Source organism: Acomys minous (assembly GCF_964271855.1).
Source record: "Acomys minous genome assembly, chromosome: 16".
NCBI lineage: Eukaryota > Metazoa > Chordata > Mammalia > Rodentia > Muridae > Acomys > Acomys minous.
Window position 1 is genome coordinate 51,626,401 of NC_140498.1, and position 18,382 is coordinate 51,644,782.

General features: G+C 46.9%; 1 protein-coding gene across 1 annotated transcript; it reads right to left on the reverse strand.

Moving 5' to 3' along the window:
- Positions 1–16,964: 16,964 nt before the first annotated feature.
- LOC311586269 (exosome complex component RRP43-like) lies at positions 16,965–17,917 on the reverse strand. Its single transcript, XM_084762257.1, has one exon. It carries the CDS (start codon positions 17,904–17,906, stop codon positions 17,082–17,084), a length of 825 nt encoding a protein of 274 aa, XP_084618383.1. The 5' UTR covers positions 17,907–17,917; the 3' UTR covers positions 16,965–17,081.
- Positions 17,918–18,382: the final 465 nt, after the last annotated feature.

Consider the following 18,382-nt stretch of genomic DNA (forward strand, 5'->3'; position numbering starts at 1 on the left):
AGGAGGTGACTGGTCCGGGACTGACCAGAATCGCCAGCATACTCAGTCCTGCCGACCCCCACCACCAGCCCCGCCCCTACCTCACCTTCTTTCCGTGGGGTGGAGTCAAGCAGGAGTGGTCACCTGGAGCCTCGGGGAGTGTCTGTCCCCGACTTCTACAAATTAATCCTCAAAAAGGATCCAGACACCAAATGGAGTGCTGAGGCCAAGTGGAGGCCAATAGAGGTCAGGCTCTGGGACTGCCTCCATGGAGGGAAAAGATGCTGTGTTGACCTTATCAAAGAGCACGGGGGCTATGCTAATTTAATTTACCTCAGGGGCCATGCTAATTTACCAGAACAGTTTACAAAGCAGGCAACTGTGCTCCAGTAGGGCAGTCACAATTAACACTCCCCCCGCCCCCATCTCCTCACTGATACCCCCTACTGAGAAACTGAGGTAGTCACGCAGCCCTTTCTGCTAAAAGATGGGGCAGGAGCCCCTGGTGGCGCGGCGAATGAGGAAGCTGGGGCAGAGGACGTGGGCGATTCTAAACCGACCTCGGAGATGCGGGAGGGAAGACAGGGGCTGGAATGGAAGGGCAGGAGGCCACAGCAGCATCACGCTGGAGTGTCTGTCCCATGCAGGTCAGCCTCAAGCTTCTCTTTTGTTGGTGGCTATGGCTCTTCTGAGGAAGGGGCGCTTAACAGACGCCACCGCCCCGCCCTCCCACCCCACCCCCACCCCCTATCCCCCCCACCCCCCACCCCCCCCACCCCCCCTCCCCCCGCTCCACACCGAAAAGAAATGATAATCAGACACATTATTGCTTCCCGCCCCTGATGCTAACACTACTTTAGGGACCAATATTTGTTGTTTGGATTTCATTCCTGATCTGAGTGGAACATTGGGAAATACCTCCTACCTCATGGACCAATTCTACGTGAGAATTATCTCCAACAAGAAAAATAAATAAAAAGTAAATGACGAAGGGAAATTGGATCTCCCGGGATTTGAAGGCTCAGCCATAGGTTTCAGCCTAGACCCCCAACCCCTTCCCTGCCATAGAGAGACACTGGGGATGTGAGAACTGAGGAGCCAAAGGGTTGGTGAGCTGGCTCAGAGGGTACCATGCAAGCTTAGAGACCTCAGTTTGATCCTTAAAGATGTAAAACTGGGCCAGGCGTGGTGGCGGTGGCGCACACCTTTAATCCCAGCAGTGGGGGAGGCAGAGGCCGGCAGATCGCTATGGGTTCTAGGCCAGCCTGGTGTACAAAGAAAGTCCAGGATAGCCAAGGCTACACAGAGAAACCCTGTCTCAAAAAACAAAAACCAACCCCCCCCCCAAAAAAGGTACAACTGGAAGAAGAGATTCTGCAAAATTGTCCTCTGACCTTTCTATGCATCATATTCACATACACACACTGTAGAGATATATTTTTATAATGTTAAGTATTAAAAGTAGGGGAACCATGGCTAGGACACGTTACATGGTACCCAATTTGTCTTGGCCCCTGCTGTGATAATGCACAGGGACAAGGCTTTGCTTTTTACCTGCTACCCAGTGGGTAATGACCTCCCCACTGCGGAGTGTGTGCCTGTCCACAGTCTGGTCTCCTGCTCTCGCGTTGCCATCACTGATCTGCCTGGCCCTTGGTCACTGCTCGGTAACAGCCCTCTAATGTGGTACAAACGGGATTTCAGATGCTCTGAGTCTTTGGGTTATGGACAATCCAAGTGATGACAACTTCAGTGTACAGCACCACTAGGAAAGGGCGTGGCCTTCTGTGACCCAGCACTCATAGCCACCTGCTCCAGGAGGGTCCCTCCAGATGGAAGATACTAGGGCGCTGAAGTGGCAGGCGAAAACCAGCAGATAAGAGCAGGGACAGGGCTCCTGTCCAGCTAACGTGGACAAGAATCATCATTCTGAGGGTGCCCCTCACGGAGCCCCTCCCACAGGAGTTCTTTTTTGCTTTTCCTTAATTTTGTTCTATGGGAGAGACACTGAGCTCTTGGAAGGCTGAGGTAGAAGGACTGTTGTGAGCTTGAGGCCAGACTAGACTGTTTACGAGTTCAAAGCCAGCCTGAGCTATCGAGTAAAAGCTTGTCTCAGAAAGCCGAGAGCCAGAAAGATGGCTCGGGGGGTTAGGGCGCTTGCTACCATGCTTAGGGCCTCCTGCCACGGACACATAAACCACGTTCCCCACCTCCTTCAACTAAGTAAATTTTAGAAGAAGGATCAAGCCAGGCGACACAGGCCCAGCTGCTTGGGAAGCTGTGACATGAGGCTGGCTACAGAGTGAGCTCGAGGTCAGCCCGGACAACTGATGTCCTTTCTCAAGCCAGGGGCAAGCGGCCTAAAGCAAAGCCGGAGAGGCAGCTCAGTGGATGCGCTTATTCCAAACACTTGAGGCCGTAGGTTCGACACCCATCACTGAGGAAAGAAGAAGCATCATGTCCTTCCCCCGTTACTCATTCACTGAGTCCCCAGCACAGACTGATCACCATGTCTTCGAGGGCAGGCCCTGTACTGGACGCAACAGGGGACCCAGAAGTCTAAGCAGACTGGAGGGACAGGCATGACGAAATAAGGGACATGAAGATGTGACAGAACAGCAAAGGGTTGGGAATACAGGATATGAACCTCCGAGTCTCGTCCTGAGTGCCTTGTCCTTTTCCCAAAACAGCCTGGCCCCAGGATGCTGGAACAGGTGGGTCACTTGTAAAGTATAAGCAGAGGATGAGCCCAGAGGAAGGCAGGAACGCAAGAACATGTTCTGCGCATGCGTGAGCCCAGCTGAGGTTAAACACAATCAGGGCCTTCTAGGGATTCATCTAGAAACCTTATCCTTAGCGCCTGCCTCTCCTTGGCTGAGGGTTGCCCGGTGGGGAACTGATGAATCTAGCCTTTGTGCTCAGAGCCAGGGCTGAGATCTGCTGAGAGAGGACGTGAGCTTAGGAACAGAAATCTCCCAACTCCTCTCCCCTCAGGGATCAGAGAAAACATTCCAAGCCAGGTATGAGAGATGAACTTTCTAGATAGGCTGCAACGTGCCGAGAGCACTGGGCAAGGAATAGAGTCCCGGCTAAGCGAAGGGCCTGGGCGGGTAGGAATTCCTGGAGGAGTGGTACAGACCTCCCCCTGGTGGACAAACTGGGCATAAAGGTTCTTACCGGGAAGTGTTGGATTCAGGTATGGGCAAATGGAAGAAAGGCATTTTCTGACTATAAAGATTGTGAAGATAGCATTGGAAAAAAAACTGTGCATGTGTACACACATTCATGTGATTATGAGAGAGAGAGAGAGAGAGAGAGAGAGAGAGAGAGAGAGAGAGAGAGAGAGAGAGAGAGAGAGAGAGAGAGAGAGACTCTTGTAGCAGCCAGATATTGACAGAAGGAGCTATTGATGGAAAACACAGGAACAACATCTAGACAAGATGGTATGCGCCTGTAATCCAAGAACTCAGCAGGCCAAGACTGGAAAACACAGGTTTGGATCTTGGCTAAATAATTATTGAGTTAAGCTTGGGGTGGCAGCACTCGAGAGGCAGAGGCAGGAGGGTCTCTATAAGTTCGAGACCAGCCTGGTCTACAAAGCGAGTCCAGGACAACCAAGGCTACACAGAGAAACCCTGTCTTGAAAAACCAAAAAGAAAAAGCCGGGCGTGGTGGCACACGCCTTTAATGCCAACACTCTCGAGGCAGAGGCAGGTGGATCGCTGTGAGTTTGAGGCCAGCCTGGTCTACAAAGCGGGTCCAGGACAGCCAAGGCTACACAGAGAGACTCTGTCTCAAAAAACCAAAAAAAAAAAAAAAAAAAAAAAAAGAAAGAAAAAGAAAAACCAAAAAGAAAAAAAAAAGAGGCTAGCCTGGGATGCATGAGTAAAAACATGTTAGTGTGTGTATATGTATATATTTTCTCCTGATATTTCGGTAACTTGTGTGTGTCTTCTCATGGACATTATTGATGATTTAATCAGCAGGCTTGGAGTTGGGTCGTTTGACTAATGAAATGTGGTGAAAGAGGCCTTGGTCCCTTGTTGGTAGCAAGTGTCTGGGTATGTCATCCCTTCTGCCATGGACCTGTCGTCTCAACGAAGGCTAAGTCTGTTGTGGAAATGAGGAATTGGAAAGAAGCCTTTGGTTTCTCTGCTGTCCTGGCACTGTCTCTCCCTCTACCCTTCCTCTAGTCTGCCTTGTCTCTCCATGTTTCCCCTGGGTTCTCCAGTTCCTTCCCTGCCTCCCGTGCGCTGTCTGCCTCCATCCTGTTCTCAACGCTTCATACCTTTACTTCTCTGCCTTTGTCTCTGTTCAACCCTTTTCCTTTCCATCTCACTGTCTGTTGTCCTCCATGCCTCTTCGTATGCATTCTCATGCACTCGTTTATCTGCTCCACTCCTCCTATTCCTCCCATCACACACACACACACACACACACACACACACACACACACACGATGCACATACACACACACATGAAAGAGATGCACACACACAAGAGAGAGATGAACAGATGAACATACACAGACATACACACACACACACACACACACACACACACACACACGAGATGCACATACACACACACATGAAAGAGATGCACACACACACACACACACACACACACACACACGAGAGATGCACATACACATACATACACAAACACCAGAGAGAGATGCACACACACAGACACAAACACACACACATGAGAGAGAGATGCACACACACACACCTTTCTTTTTCTCTACTCTCTTCTCATCACATCATTTTCTCCTGGACCCATCTTCCTCTTCCCATAAACAAATACTTTCCTAGTCTCCTGTGCCTTCGGTTCCACTCCACAGCTGGCCAAGACCACAGCCTCACCCTGTCCTGGCTCAGGGCACTCAGTGCATGGGGCTCCGGTCCCTGGAGTCTGCTCCTGTGCCCCCTTCCTGCCCCTCTGCAGCCCACTGTGTGGCCAGGCAGATGTACCACGTGGCAGGAGCAGTTGCTGGTGCGGGATGTATTGGGGTGAACAAGGTGTCCGAGGGGCCTGGATGTGCCTCTTACCCCTTCTGGGAGGAGATCCTCCTCACGGACTTCAGCCCCATTTGTCCCTCAGTTAAGAAGACTCACTAAAGCTGGGTGCAGTGACTCACACCACTCATCCCAGCACTCGAGAGGCAGAGGCAGGCGGATCTCTGTGAGTTCGAGGCCAGCCTGGTCTACAAAGTGAATTTCAGGAAGGCCAGGACTGTTCCACAGAGAAATGCATCTCAAAAACAAAACAAAGCAAAAAAATAAAAATAAAAATCACTCTCTCCCATCACCTCTCTCTGCCTGCCTATCTCCCTGTCTCCCTCTGCCTCTCCCTTATGTACCCGTTCCAAGACAGTTTGTGGCTCTCTCTCCTCCCCCTCTCACACTAGGAGGGAAAGACTAAGACACAGATGTGCGGAGGACGCTCCGTTCCCAGCTTTTCCTAGCACCCACCTCTGTTTGCAGGGACATGGTGCTGCTAGGGACCCTCACTGCTCTCCTGTGGTCACTGCTGGCTGCCCATCTGCTGCTCAGTACCAGGAATGGGCTATCTTTCACAAGACACTTCTTTGCCTGCAAGGCCCAGGTGCACAGTGTGTGTTTATTGACCATATGAACGGAGCCACCACCCAGGTCTAAATGCAGGATAGTCTCAACATCCTGCTGGCTCCCTTAGGCCGGACAGTCAATATTTTCTGTCTTAGTTACTGCTCTATTGCTATAAAGAGACATCATAACAACAACAACAACAAGAAAAAGCACTTACCGGGCATGGTGGCGCATGCCTTTAATCCCAGCACTCAGAAGGTGGATCGCTGTGAGTTCGAGGCCACTGGTGTACCAAGTGAGTCCAGGACAGCCAAGGTTACACAGAGAAACAGTGTCTCAAAAAACAACAACAACAAAAACAAAAAGAAAGAAAGAAAAGAAAGAAAAAGCACTTAACTATGGTGAGAAGCCAACAGACATGGTGCTGGAGCAGTGGCTGAGAGTTTTACATCCTGATTTCTAGGAGGGGAGGGGAGCACTAGGTCTGGCCTGGGCTTTTGAAACCTCAAAGCTCACCCCCCAGTGACATCTCTTTTAACAAGACCACCTCCTAATCCCTCCCAAACAGTTCTACTGGCTGCCACCCCAGCTTTGTTCTGGTTTTTGGTTTTTTAGGTTGTTTGTTGTTGTTGTTTTAGAGACAGGGTTTCTCTGTGTAGCCTTGGCTGTCCTGGACTCATTTATAGCCCAGACTAGCCTTGAACTCACAGCGATCCGCCTGCCTCTGCATCCCGAGTGCTGGGATTAAAGGTGTGCGCCACCACCGCCCAGTCCTAAGGTGTGAATTTTAATATGTGTTTCAAAATGGATATCATAAATCTTTTAGTCAAAGCTATCTTTTATTATTAGAAAATTATTATTATTATTATTATTGGTGGCCTTATTTGGAGTAGATGTGGCCTTGGAGAAAAATGTATCATTGGGGTAGGCTTTGAGGTTTCAGATCAAGCTAGACCTAATGGATCATTGTCTTTTTTTTTTTTTTTTTTTTTTTTTTTTTTTACTGCCTATGGATCAAGACCCAGAACTCTCAGCTACTTCTCCACCAGTACCGTGTTTGCCTGCATGCTACCACATTTCCACCATGGACAGCCAGGGCTGCTACCAATATATATATATGGTGTATACAATATTTTTGCCTGGCAGAAGAGGGCACCAGATCTCACTATAGATGGTTGTGAGCCACCATGTGGTTGCTGGGAATTGAACTCAGGACCTTTGGAAGAACAGGCAGTACTCTTAACCTCTGAGCCATCTCTCCAGACCCAGTTTAGTATATCTTAATGAATACCTACCTATTAATAATATTTGAGAGGCAGATGGATCTTTGTGAGTTCGAGGCCAGCCTGGTCTACAAAGCGAGTCCAGGACAGCCAAGGCTACACAGAGAAACCCTGTCTCGAAAAACAAAACAAAAATAATAATAATAATAATATTTGCTGTGGAAAGAGTACAAGATACCTGCTCCACACAAGTCTCTTCAGTGTCCTCAAATTTTAAGGCAAAGCTGCAGTCCTGAAGAGCCCCATAGAGTTGACGTCAGGGCCCAAGACAGTACAGCCATGGGAGAGTGGGATGCAGTCTGATGTGATGCTCAAAGCCTAAAGTAGCTAGAAGGCATTGGGGCATGGGGAAGGTTCTAGCAGGGCAGCTCATCAGCCTCGTCCCACCCAGGCTGCCTCCTGGTAGCCTCCCACTCAGAGCTATCTGCAGGGTGGTGCTGAGCTCTCACGCAACTCCGCGGAAGGGAGCCAACTGGCCTTGCTCCTGTAGTCTGCCCTTCAGGGAGCAGCCTTCCAGCTCATCGACGTGAGTACCACAAGCCTCTCCCAGGACCTCTGAAGCTCTTCTCCCCAAGCCTCTCCTATTCTGCTTCTCTTCACCCCTGCTTCTGTGCTATGCAGTGTCTGTCCGAAAACCTCTAAGACCAGGGCTGGGGATGCAGCCCAGAGGTAGAGTGAAGCCCCAGGTAAAATTGTTCGTGATGAAAAGCCAGGGGTGGTGCTTTAGAGTGTCTGCTCTTACAGCCACCTAAAATTCCAGTTCCGGGGGATCTGACACCCTCTTCTGGCCTCCTTGGAAACCAGATATGCACACGGTGTAGGTATATGTAGGCAAACATTTGAAACCCAACGACTTCAGGATATGACTGACTGATTCCTCACAGCAGGGAATATGGCTAATGTCCCATGCATGTCTGCAATTATTTCTAACGCGTTGGAAGGCCAGCTTATACTACAGGGTAAACTGAGGCAAGTGTAAAGTCTGTGTCTGAGCACCCAGCAGACTTTTCTTTTTTTCTTTCTTTCCTTTTTTATTTTTCTTTTTGGTTTTTCAAGATAGGGTTTCTTGTGTAATAGCCCTGGCTGTCCCAGAACTCACTCTGTAGACCAGGCTGACCTCCAATTCATAGAGATCCTCCTGCCTCTGCCTCCTGAGTGCTGAAATTAAAGGTATATGTCACCACACCCAGCTCAGCAGACTTTTTTCTCCGAGAGTAAAAAGCTTGATTCTCAGCTTTGTTTTTTCTTCTTCTTTCTTTCTTTCTTTCTTTCTTTCTTTTTTTTTTTTTTTGTTGTTGTTTTTTTGTTTTAGTTTTTTGAGAAAGGGTTTCCCTGTGTAGCCTTGGCTGTCCTAGACTCACTTTCTAGACCAGGCTGGCCTCAAACTCACAGTGATCCACCTGCCTGTGCCTCCCGAGTGCTGGGATTAAAGGCGTGCACTACCACTGCCTGGCTTATATTTGGTTTTTCAAGACAGGGTTTCTCTTGTAGTCTACGTTATAGTTTTTAAGTGAACGATTACATTGAGTATACATTAAAAAACAAAAACAAAAAAGCAAAAATCCCATGTTTCCAGTACTCTCACATGATCAAATGTTCTGAGTATTATGGGTGAAATTTTATTTCTAAGAACCCACATACATTTGTAACTAAGCAACTTGTTATAAATTAACACAGTGTAAGCAAGCAATATAATTTTCTCAGTTTCTCTTTAATGGCAGGCTGAAATTTGCAGTTACAAAGAAAGAATCAATTATCTTAAAAAGTAATCTTATAAAAATCCATGGTGGTACATGCCTTTAATCCCAGCACTCAGGAGGCAGAGGCAGGTGGATTGCTGTGAGTTCCAGGGCAGCCTGGTCTACAAAGTGAGGCTAGGACAGCCAGGGCTACACAGAGAAACCCTGTCTTGAAAAACCACAAAAAAGCAAGCAAACAAACAAAAAACCCAATCAACCAACCAAAACTTAAAGAATCACAAATCTCAACTTTTATATTAAAAAAAAAAAAACCAAACAGTCATTTCTACTTTAAATTCTCAAGGTGCACATCTACTCATTAACAATTTTTATTAAATTGTATCTGGAAACTGAGGGCAAAAATGGGTACAAGAAATTAATCTTCACCTTGATCACCAACCAGCCCAGCTTCATCAGCCAGTGCTAATTTGGGGTATTGTTCTTGCTCTCCAACCTCAAAAAGTCATTAGCTTAACTATTAAAAGAATGTGCCTTTCGGGCTGGAGAGATGGCTCAGAGATTAAGAGCACCACCTGCTCTTCCAGAACTCCTGAGTTCAATTCCTGACAACCACATGATAGTTCACAACCATCTATAATGTGATCTGATGGTCTCTTCTGGCCTGCAGGTGTACATGCAGGCAAAGCACTGTATAATAAATAAATAACCATTAAACAAAAGAAAAAGAGCTGGGTGTGGTGGTGCATGCCTGTAATCCTAGCACTCGGTAGACAGAGGCAGGAGGATCGCTGTGAGTTCAAGGCCAGCCTGGTCTACAAAGCAACTCCAGGGCAGCCAAGGCTAACACAGAGAGACCCTGTCTCAAAAAACCAAAAACCAACCAAACAAACAAACAAAAGGGCTGGAGAGATAGCTCAGAGGTTAAGAACACTGACTGTTCTTCCAGAGTCCTGAATTCAAGTCCCAGTAAGCACATGGTGGCTCACAACCATCTATAATGTGTGCCCTCTTCTGGCCTGTAGGTATAAAGCACTCATATACATTAAATAAATAAATATATCTTAAAAAAGAATGTGCCTTTTTTGGGGGCTGGAAAGATGGCTCAGAGGTTAAGAGCACTGATTGCTCTTCCAGAGGTCCTGAGTTCAATTCCCATCTATACTGTAACCTGATGCCCTCTTCGTACATTCTGACCTGCAGATGTACATGTAGACCACTGTATAAATAATAAATAAATAAATCTTTTTTTTTTTTAAAGGAATGTGCCTCTCTGAACTTTAAATTGTTCCCTCAGAGTTTCTACATCAGAGCGTTTGGCAAAAACACATTAATTAGCCTAACTTTCTAAATCTATTGAATTCATATCAGGGATTCTGTAAAATCATCAATTCATTCTTTTTTAAAAAAAGATTTATACAGTATTCTGCCTGCATGTGAGCCAGCAGGCTAGAAAAGGGCACCAAATTTCATTATCTATGTGAGCCACCATGTGTGTAGGGGACGGGCTATATGGCCAATGTTCAGCCATCTTGTCAGAGCCTAAGTTCTTATTTCTCCAGCAGTCTGTCGTTTACCAGAAACCAGCTGACCCTGTTGTGGTTCGGCAGTTAAGACACCTGTTGTGGTTTATTGTGGGAGATGGTCATTCTAAGACCCCCGAGCTGCTCCTTTCTGGCTATAAACTAGCTTTTCCAGTAAGACTACTGGTAAGATCAGATTAAAGGCCAGCTGCCTGCAAGCAGCAGTTCCGGGAACTTTTTCTGACTAACTAGATCTTTCACAACTTCCCTTTCTCTCTGGAATTTCTCTCTTTTGCAATTATAGCAGCTGTAAAGGTAGACACTTGCTGGAACATTCCGGAGTTAGGTATCCATAGCAACCCTTGCTTACACAAAGACCCATGCCTCTGTGCCTATAAAAACTCCGTGAAAATTTTCAATAAAAGGGGTTTGATCAGAATCCAGACTTGCCCCCTTCTTCGTGTCTTGTGTTCTGTCCCTATAGAGGAAAATTCTCCTCTCGAGCGTTAGTCAAACCCCGGCAGGCCAGGGCACATGTAGTTGCTGGGAATTGAACTCAGGACCTTTGGAAGAACAGCCAGAGCTCTTAACCTCTGAGCCATCTCTCCAGCCCCATTAATTCATCCTTATTTCATAAAAGGTCATCTTCATGTTGCTCTGCAGGAAATTTGCCCAGCTGAGTGGGCTGTCACCAGGAAGCAGCCACCCAGAGCATAGGCAGTGAGGGCCTCCCCACGTCCAGCCAGATATGAGGAATACAGCAACAGCAGCATAAGAAGGCACGACAGCAGCAAGAAGCAATCCCGAGATGAAGGCCCTGGGGCCGCGCCTCTCCAGGGTCCACCCATCTTCAACAGGGTCCAGCTATACACCAGGCTAGACTGGCTTTTAACTAGAGGTCTTGTTTGGAGCACTGTGCCCAGCTCTAATTGCTTTCCCAACACTGTGTTAGTAGAACAAAACATGAGCTACCTCAAGAGGGACAGTTGGGTGGGTCTCTGTAGGTCACCCGGTTCTGCATAGAGAGTTTCAGGACAATTGTAGCTATGTAGAGAGATCCTGTCTCAAAACAAAACAGCCTGAGTTATTATCAACCATACAATGGTCAGACAGGAGAGCTTCTTCACCCAGGCCCTTGCTGGCTTCAGCGCCCTGCTCAAGTGCGACTCTCATTCAAGTTCCGTACCCTCAGCCTGGTGCCGCTACCTCTGCTCAACTGACCCAAAGCCCCAGATCTCCAACTGTCTTCAGAACAGGGCTTTCCAGGCCAGAGGCTCAGGACAAAGGACCAGGTCACACTATACCCAGAAAAAATAATAATAATTCCACCTGGGACTGGTTCCTATACTGAGGCTAAGTATGGAGTCCTCCAAGTGTCTTCCTTTTAGTTGGTGACATGAACTGGAGTTCCCATAACACAACCACACCTGTGCTGATCACTCTAAAAGGACGATTAAACTCTGTGGATCATGGAGAGCAAAATGTTGCAGATCCAGAGCCAAAATTATCTTGAATTGTTTTTTTTCAAGATTTATTTATTATGTATATTATGTATACAGTGTTCTGCCTGCAAATACACCTGTATGCCAGAAGAGGGCATCAGAGATCACATTACAGATGGTTGTGAGCCACCTTGTGGCTTCTGGGAATTGAACTCAGGACCTTTGGAAGAGCAGGTGGCACTGAGCCATCTCTCCAGCCCTTGAATTGCTTTATTTAGTTCCCTTAATAACCATCTACCACCTTCTATATCTGATCACTTTTTTCAACTATCAGGCAAACCTTTAAAGATCTTTACTAGCCATGTTATCAGAATTTTTAGGGTCAAAGCCAATGAAGATTTTAGGGCCAAAGCCTAGACTTGAGAACCCCACCCGCTTGGCTTGGTCATTGTCTCAAATTATGCCAGTTAAAAAGACAAGCAACACTGAATCTTTAAAGTATTAACCTGAGATTTGGGTTTAAATAGAGGATAAGAAATACATGTGTGCTGGGTATGGTAGCACAGGCCTTTATTTTTATTTTTTTTAATTTTTTATTTAATTTTAATCTATGTGTATTGGTGTGAGGGTGTCAGATCTTGGAGTTACAGACAGTTGTGAGCTGCCACGTGGGTGCTGGGAATTGAACCCAGGTCCTTTGGAAGAACAGGCAGTGCTCTTAACCACTGAGCCATCTCTCCAGCCCCGGCACAGGCCTTTAATCTCAGCTCTCGGGACGCAGAGGCAGGTGGATCTATGTGAGTTCGAGGAGCGCTATCTGCATGTATGCCTTTATGCCAGAAGAGGGCATCAGATCCCAGCATCTAGATGGTTGTGAGCCACCATATGGTTGCTGGGAATTGAACTCAGTGTTCTCTTAACCACTGAGCCATCCATCTCTCCAGCCCCCGAAATTTTAATTCTTTGGGGCTTACTGTTTCAATAATCCAATAGTCAATTAGAGTGAAACACTCATGTCTCTCTTTAGAGTAGAGCACAGCAAGGCCACAGCTTACACCACTCCCAAGGCTAAGAATATCATCAGATAGCATCTGAGACTTGTAGCAGATTCCCAGTAACCATATGCCTCTTGTTCCCACCAATATATTTAGTAAATGCCTTGATCTGACTTAGTTTCACATTGGGATGTTATTGCAGGCACAGCATCATCTATGTTTAAAAATAAGATATCTTAGCCAGGCAGTGGTGGCGCACGCCTTTAATCCCAGCACTTGGGAGGCAGAGGCAGGCGGATCATTGTGAGTTCCAGGCCAGCCAGGTCTACAAAGTAAGTCTAGGACAACCAAGGCTACACAGAGACACCCTGTTTCAAAAAATAAAAAAACAAAAACAAAAACAAAAAACTTTTATCCCCTTAAATGTAGGAACTTTAACATTTTATTGTAAACATTTTCTTTTTTCTTTCTTTCTTTTTTTTTTCCAGACAGGTTTCTCTGTGTAACCTTGGCTGTCCTGGACTCCCTTTGTAGACCATTCTTGGCCTCGAACTCACAGAGATCCGCCTGCCTCTGCCTCCAGAGTGCTGGGATTAAAGGTGTGCGCCACCACTGCCCGGCAAAAATTTCAAACACACAGACAACTTGAATTGCTCAGAAAACTTTTAACATTTTGCTTTATCACCACCCCTCTATATATTCATCCAATTTTGTGTTGGATTTAAAAATAGATAGGACACCAGAATCAGTACATCTCCCCTATGTTTCTCAGGCTCCTTTTCATAACTTAAGAACGTGTGTGTGTGTGTGTGTGTGTGTGTGTGTGTGTGTGTGTGTGTGTGTGTATGTGTGTGAGAGAGAGAGAGCGAGAGAGAGAGAGAGAGAGAGAGAGAGAGAGAGAGAGGGAGAGGGAGAGGGAGAGAGAGAGAGACTCACTATGTAACCCTAGCTGGCCTGGAACTGGCTATGTAGATCAGGCTGGCCTTCAGTTCAGAGGTTCTGGCCTCTGCTTCTTGAGTCCTAGGATCAGAAACGTGAGCCGCCATGACCTCTGCACTCCGCAGGATTCACTTCACACTCTGCTTTGTGTTTACTCCACGCATCAGGACTGTCCTCAGTGAGAACCCATCAAAGGCCTGTTCAATCAGAGCCCTTCCTGAGTTTACGTGTTGGCTGTTTCTGCCATGTCTATCTTCTCCTTCTTCCTCCTCCTCTTCCTCCTCCTCCTCCTCCTTTTTCAGACAGGGTTTCTCTGTGTAACTCTGGCTGTCCTAAAGTGAGCTTTTGCCTACTTCATGGAAGGCAGAGAAACCTTCCATGAGCTCAGAGTGCTCATGCTGTTAACCCAGACTAACCTCCCAAGCCTCTGCTACGCCGCGATACAAAGACGTATGCCTTTTTCGACAGTGTGTCTTTCACTACAGATTACAAACAATGGTGATGCTAACATGTTTAAAATTTATCCTCTAGCTGGGTGTGGTGGCACACACCTTTCATCCCAGAATTCCAGATGCAGAGGCAGGGGGATCGATGTAGGTTGAGGCCAGCCTGGTCTACAAAGTAAGCCAAGGTTTCCCAGAGAAACTGTCTGAAAAAAACAAAACAAAAAAAAAATTTATCATTTTTGTAAACTTAAAAAGGATTCACATAAACTACAGGAATCCACCCGAATCCAGCTCTCAGACAGGACTCCAGATAAATGCGGCCAATCAGCAGCCTCAGCTTCCCACCCGTTGCCTAGTTCAGAGCTCTTTTCAGATGCAGCCCCGTCAACTCCCACAGCAGAAGCAGCAGCTTTTCTTCCAGGAAGTGCATCTACATCTTTGTACTTGCTGGAGCAGGAGCCATTTATGGGAGGAAAGGAACCATGAGTGTCCAGCGGGAGTCAGAGTGCAGCTGCATGTAGACATGACAGACGTGTGTGTGAAGGTGCATGTGTGTACGTGGAGGCCAGAGGATGAACTATTCCATTTTGAGACAGGATCTTTCACTGGCCGGGAGCTCATGGTGTTGCCTAGGCTGGGTAGCCAGCAAGCCCCAGGGGTCTACCTTCACCCCTTCTTCAGCAGTGAGGTTAGCAACGTGTGCCGCCACAACGGCTCTTACACAGTTCTGAGTGCTGAACTCAGGCAGTGAGGTTACCAACGTGTGCCGCCACAACGGCTCTTACACAGTTCTGAGTGCTGAACTCAGGCAGTGAGGTTAGCAACGTGTGCCGCCACAACGGCTCTTACACAGTTCTGAGTGCTGAACTCAGGTCCACACACCTGCACAGCAAACATTTCATCAACTGAACTGTCCTCCAGCTCTTGTTTGTTTGTTTCTGGTTTTCTGAGACAGGGTTTCTCTGTGTGCAGCCCTGGCTGTCCTGGGCTTGCTTTATAGGCCAGGCTGGCCTTGAACTCACAGAGATCCACCTGCCTCTGCCTCCTGAGTGCTGGGATTAAGGGCATGGGCTACCATCTCCCAGGTTTTTTTTATTTTTATTTTTTAAGATTTATTTATGCAGGCCAGAAGAGGGCATCAGATTACATTATGGATGGCTGTGAGCCACCATGTGGTTGCTGGGAATTGAACTCAGGTCCTCTGGAAGAGCAGTCAGAGCTCTTAACTGCTTAGCCATCTCTCCAGCCCCGCCTTTTTTTTTTTTTTTAAAGATTTCGGTTTATCGTTTCTTTTTGGGTTTAGGTTTGGGTTTGGGTTTTCTTTTAGTTTTTTGAGACAGGGTCTCTCTGTGTAGCCTTGGCTGTCTTGAACTCACTTTGTAGACCAGGCTGGCCTCGAACTCACATTGATCCACCAGCCTCTGCCTCCCAAGTGCTGGGATTAAAGGTGTACACCACCACGCCCATCCTCGTTTTATCGTTTTTATTTATGTGTGTCTTTGTCAATGTGTGTCAAATGTGAGGCAGTGCTCTCAGAAGCAGGAAGAGAATGTCTCCACTGCTGAGCCATTTGTTCAGCCCCTGTGTTTATTGTTATTTAAGACTGGTCTAGGCAGGCAGCGGTGGTGCACACCTTTAATCCCAGCACTTGGGAGGCAGAGGCAGGTGGATCGCTGTGAGTTCGAGGCCAGCCTGGTCTACAAAGCGAGTCCAGGGCAGCCAAGGCTACACAGAGAAGCCCTGCCTCAAAAAACAAAAACAAAAAGACTGGTCTAGGGCAGGGCATGGTGGCACACACCTTTAATCCCAGCACTCGGGAGGCAGAGGCAGGTGGATCACTGTGAGTTCGAGACCAGCCTGGTCTACAAATCAAGTCCAAGACAGCCAAGGCTACACAAAGAAACCCTGTCTCAAAACAAAACAAAGCAAAAGCAAAGCTCTATTTGCAAATACTTTTTTTGTGTGTGTGGGTTTTCAGGACAAGGTTTCTCTGTGTAACAGCCCTGGCTGTCCTGGAACTCACATTGTAGACCTGGCTGTCCTTGAACTCACAAAGGTCTACCTGTCTTTGCCTCCTGAGTGCTGGGATTAAAGGTGTGCCATGCCTGGCTGCAAATACTTTTTTTTTTTTTGAAAGATTTATTTTTTTATTATTTATACAATATTCTGCCTGCATGTGTGCCATCAGGCCACAGAGGGCACCAGATCTGTAGGCTTTGAACTTTTTAAAACTTACTTTATTTTGGGGTTCTTTAATGTTTATACCTTCCTTCCAACCTACCCTAGATAGGAGAGAAAAGAGGTTAATAGGAACAGAAGAGATAGACCTTTTTATACTCAGTTCCTTGGAGCGATTCCACCGGTGTAGTTGGCAGGATTTTAATAGACCAGTTGAACAGCAAACCAGCAATTCAGTGAAGGTGACTGTAACTGCAGCAGCTGGAACCCAGAGCCTTGAAGCATTCGCTGGAGCAGTTCTCTTTAGTCGAGTTCATTAACAGCCAAGACCCAAAAGCCCCGCCTAGGATGTTTATCAGTTGGCAAAGCCCGTGCCCCTACAAGAGACAGTTCCTCTTCCAGTGGACAAACATCACCTGTTCTCTCACAAGTCTGTTTTCAGCGGGAAAACACCTCACACCCTCACAGAAGTCTGTTTCACATGGCACAAAACAAAACATGTTTACATCCACTACACAGATCTCGTTATAGATGGTCACGAGCCACCACGTGGTTGCTGGGAGTTGAACTCAAGACCTATTAGGAAGCCACCTAGTGCTCTTAACCTCTGAGCCATCTCTCCAGCCCTGCAAACACTTCTTTAACTCTTGCTCCTTCTGCCTCCACCCCCCGGGTGCTGAGACTACAGGGATGTGCTCTCACCGCCAGCTGGACCACAGCTGTGTCTCATCGGTGACTCACGACCCCATACAAGAGTAACGTAACTAAACACAGGCACATCAAAGAAGATGCTACAGTAAAAGGCTTCCGAAGGCAGAACAACCAAAAATGAATTCAAAAAGCAAGCAGCTAAGGAATCAAAGGCACCTCTGGAATCATCACTCATGTTGAGTTACACTTCTCTGCACCTTTTTTTTTTTTTTGTCTTTCAAAAGAATTTAATTTGGTATTTATTTAGTATAAAAAGCCTGTGCACTATGTAACAAATACAAATTTTTACAGCTGTTTTGCAATCGTGGTGGCTGTTCATTTGTGTTTTATGCTCTGAATTACTTCATCCAATAGCTTGTTTACTTCTTTGTGTCTTGTAACTGCTCGACTCATGCAGTCCTGAAGCTTAGCTCCGGTCAGTCCACTCCCACCTGGCTTGTGAAGACAACACAGCTTGCCTTCCTCATCTGTTACTATGGTTCCTGTTGATAGGTGTTCCTCCTCTCCAGTAGGATCAACTATCAGCAAAGTGTCATCAAACACAGCAAAGGAAGTTGCAACTGGGTTTGTTCTGACATTCAAATAACTTTTCTTCTTTAAATTAACGTCTGCTAAAGCAGTTTCTTCATTTATAGTAACTTCAGGCAACTGCACATTCTTTAAAGCTGCTAACAAAGCAAATGTGCAGGCATCCAAAATGTTTCCATCGTAGTCTAAGCAAATAAGGTCACAGTATAGAACCCAAGCAAGCTTGCCTGGAGAGATGCATAAGTCCTCTTTCTTAATTATCTGTGAGTTTTCAATGACATCTGCAATGAACTGGCTGGTGACTTGAGCCTCTTCCCCAGGAGGTGCAGTCCGAAACCTCGATGAACACAGCGGTGGTAGATCCACATTAGGGACAACATATCCTCTATCGGGAGCATCGACTGGCAGTGCTGCAAATTCCGCTTTAAGGCCACAAATGACCGTGGTGTTCCCCAGCTTCACTAGAGTTGACCCGTCCGCCGTACTGACTGAACCTATGTTGACAGTTGTAGTTCTGAATTCACCAAGTTCTCTTCCATCAGGGCGGCAGTTTTCTTTCAAAAACCTCCTGTAATACTCTAGCGGTTCCACGGTTTTGAAACCGGCCGCCATCTTCCCGCCCGTACTGCTCTGCACCTTTTAATTGTGAACCCAGGGCAAGCGCAGTTTGCCCTGTGCATGCTGTTGTACTACTACCGCTATCCAAGGCTGCCTGGAACACCTTAGCTCAGATCTGAGAGCGCCGCGTGTAAGAAGTGTGGTGTCTCTGCTGCACGCACACAGGCTTGTGCTCTTACAGAAATATAGTGGTTTAATTACTGTGGACAAAAATGCAGTGAAAATTCTGGAAATTTTGGCTCTTTAAACAATCCACAGAAGCCAGACGCAGTGTTGCATGCCTATAATCCCAGCCCTTGGGAGGCAGAGGCAGGTGGATCGCTCTGAGTTCAAGGCCAGCCTGGTTTACAAAGCAAGTCCAGGATAGCCAGGGCTACACAGAGAAACCCTGTCTCGAAAAACCAAAAAAAAAAAAAAAAAAAAACCAATCCACAGAAGCCAGGCACAATGTTGCATGCCTATAATCCCAG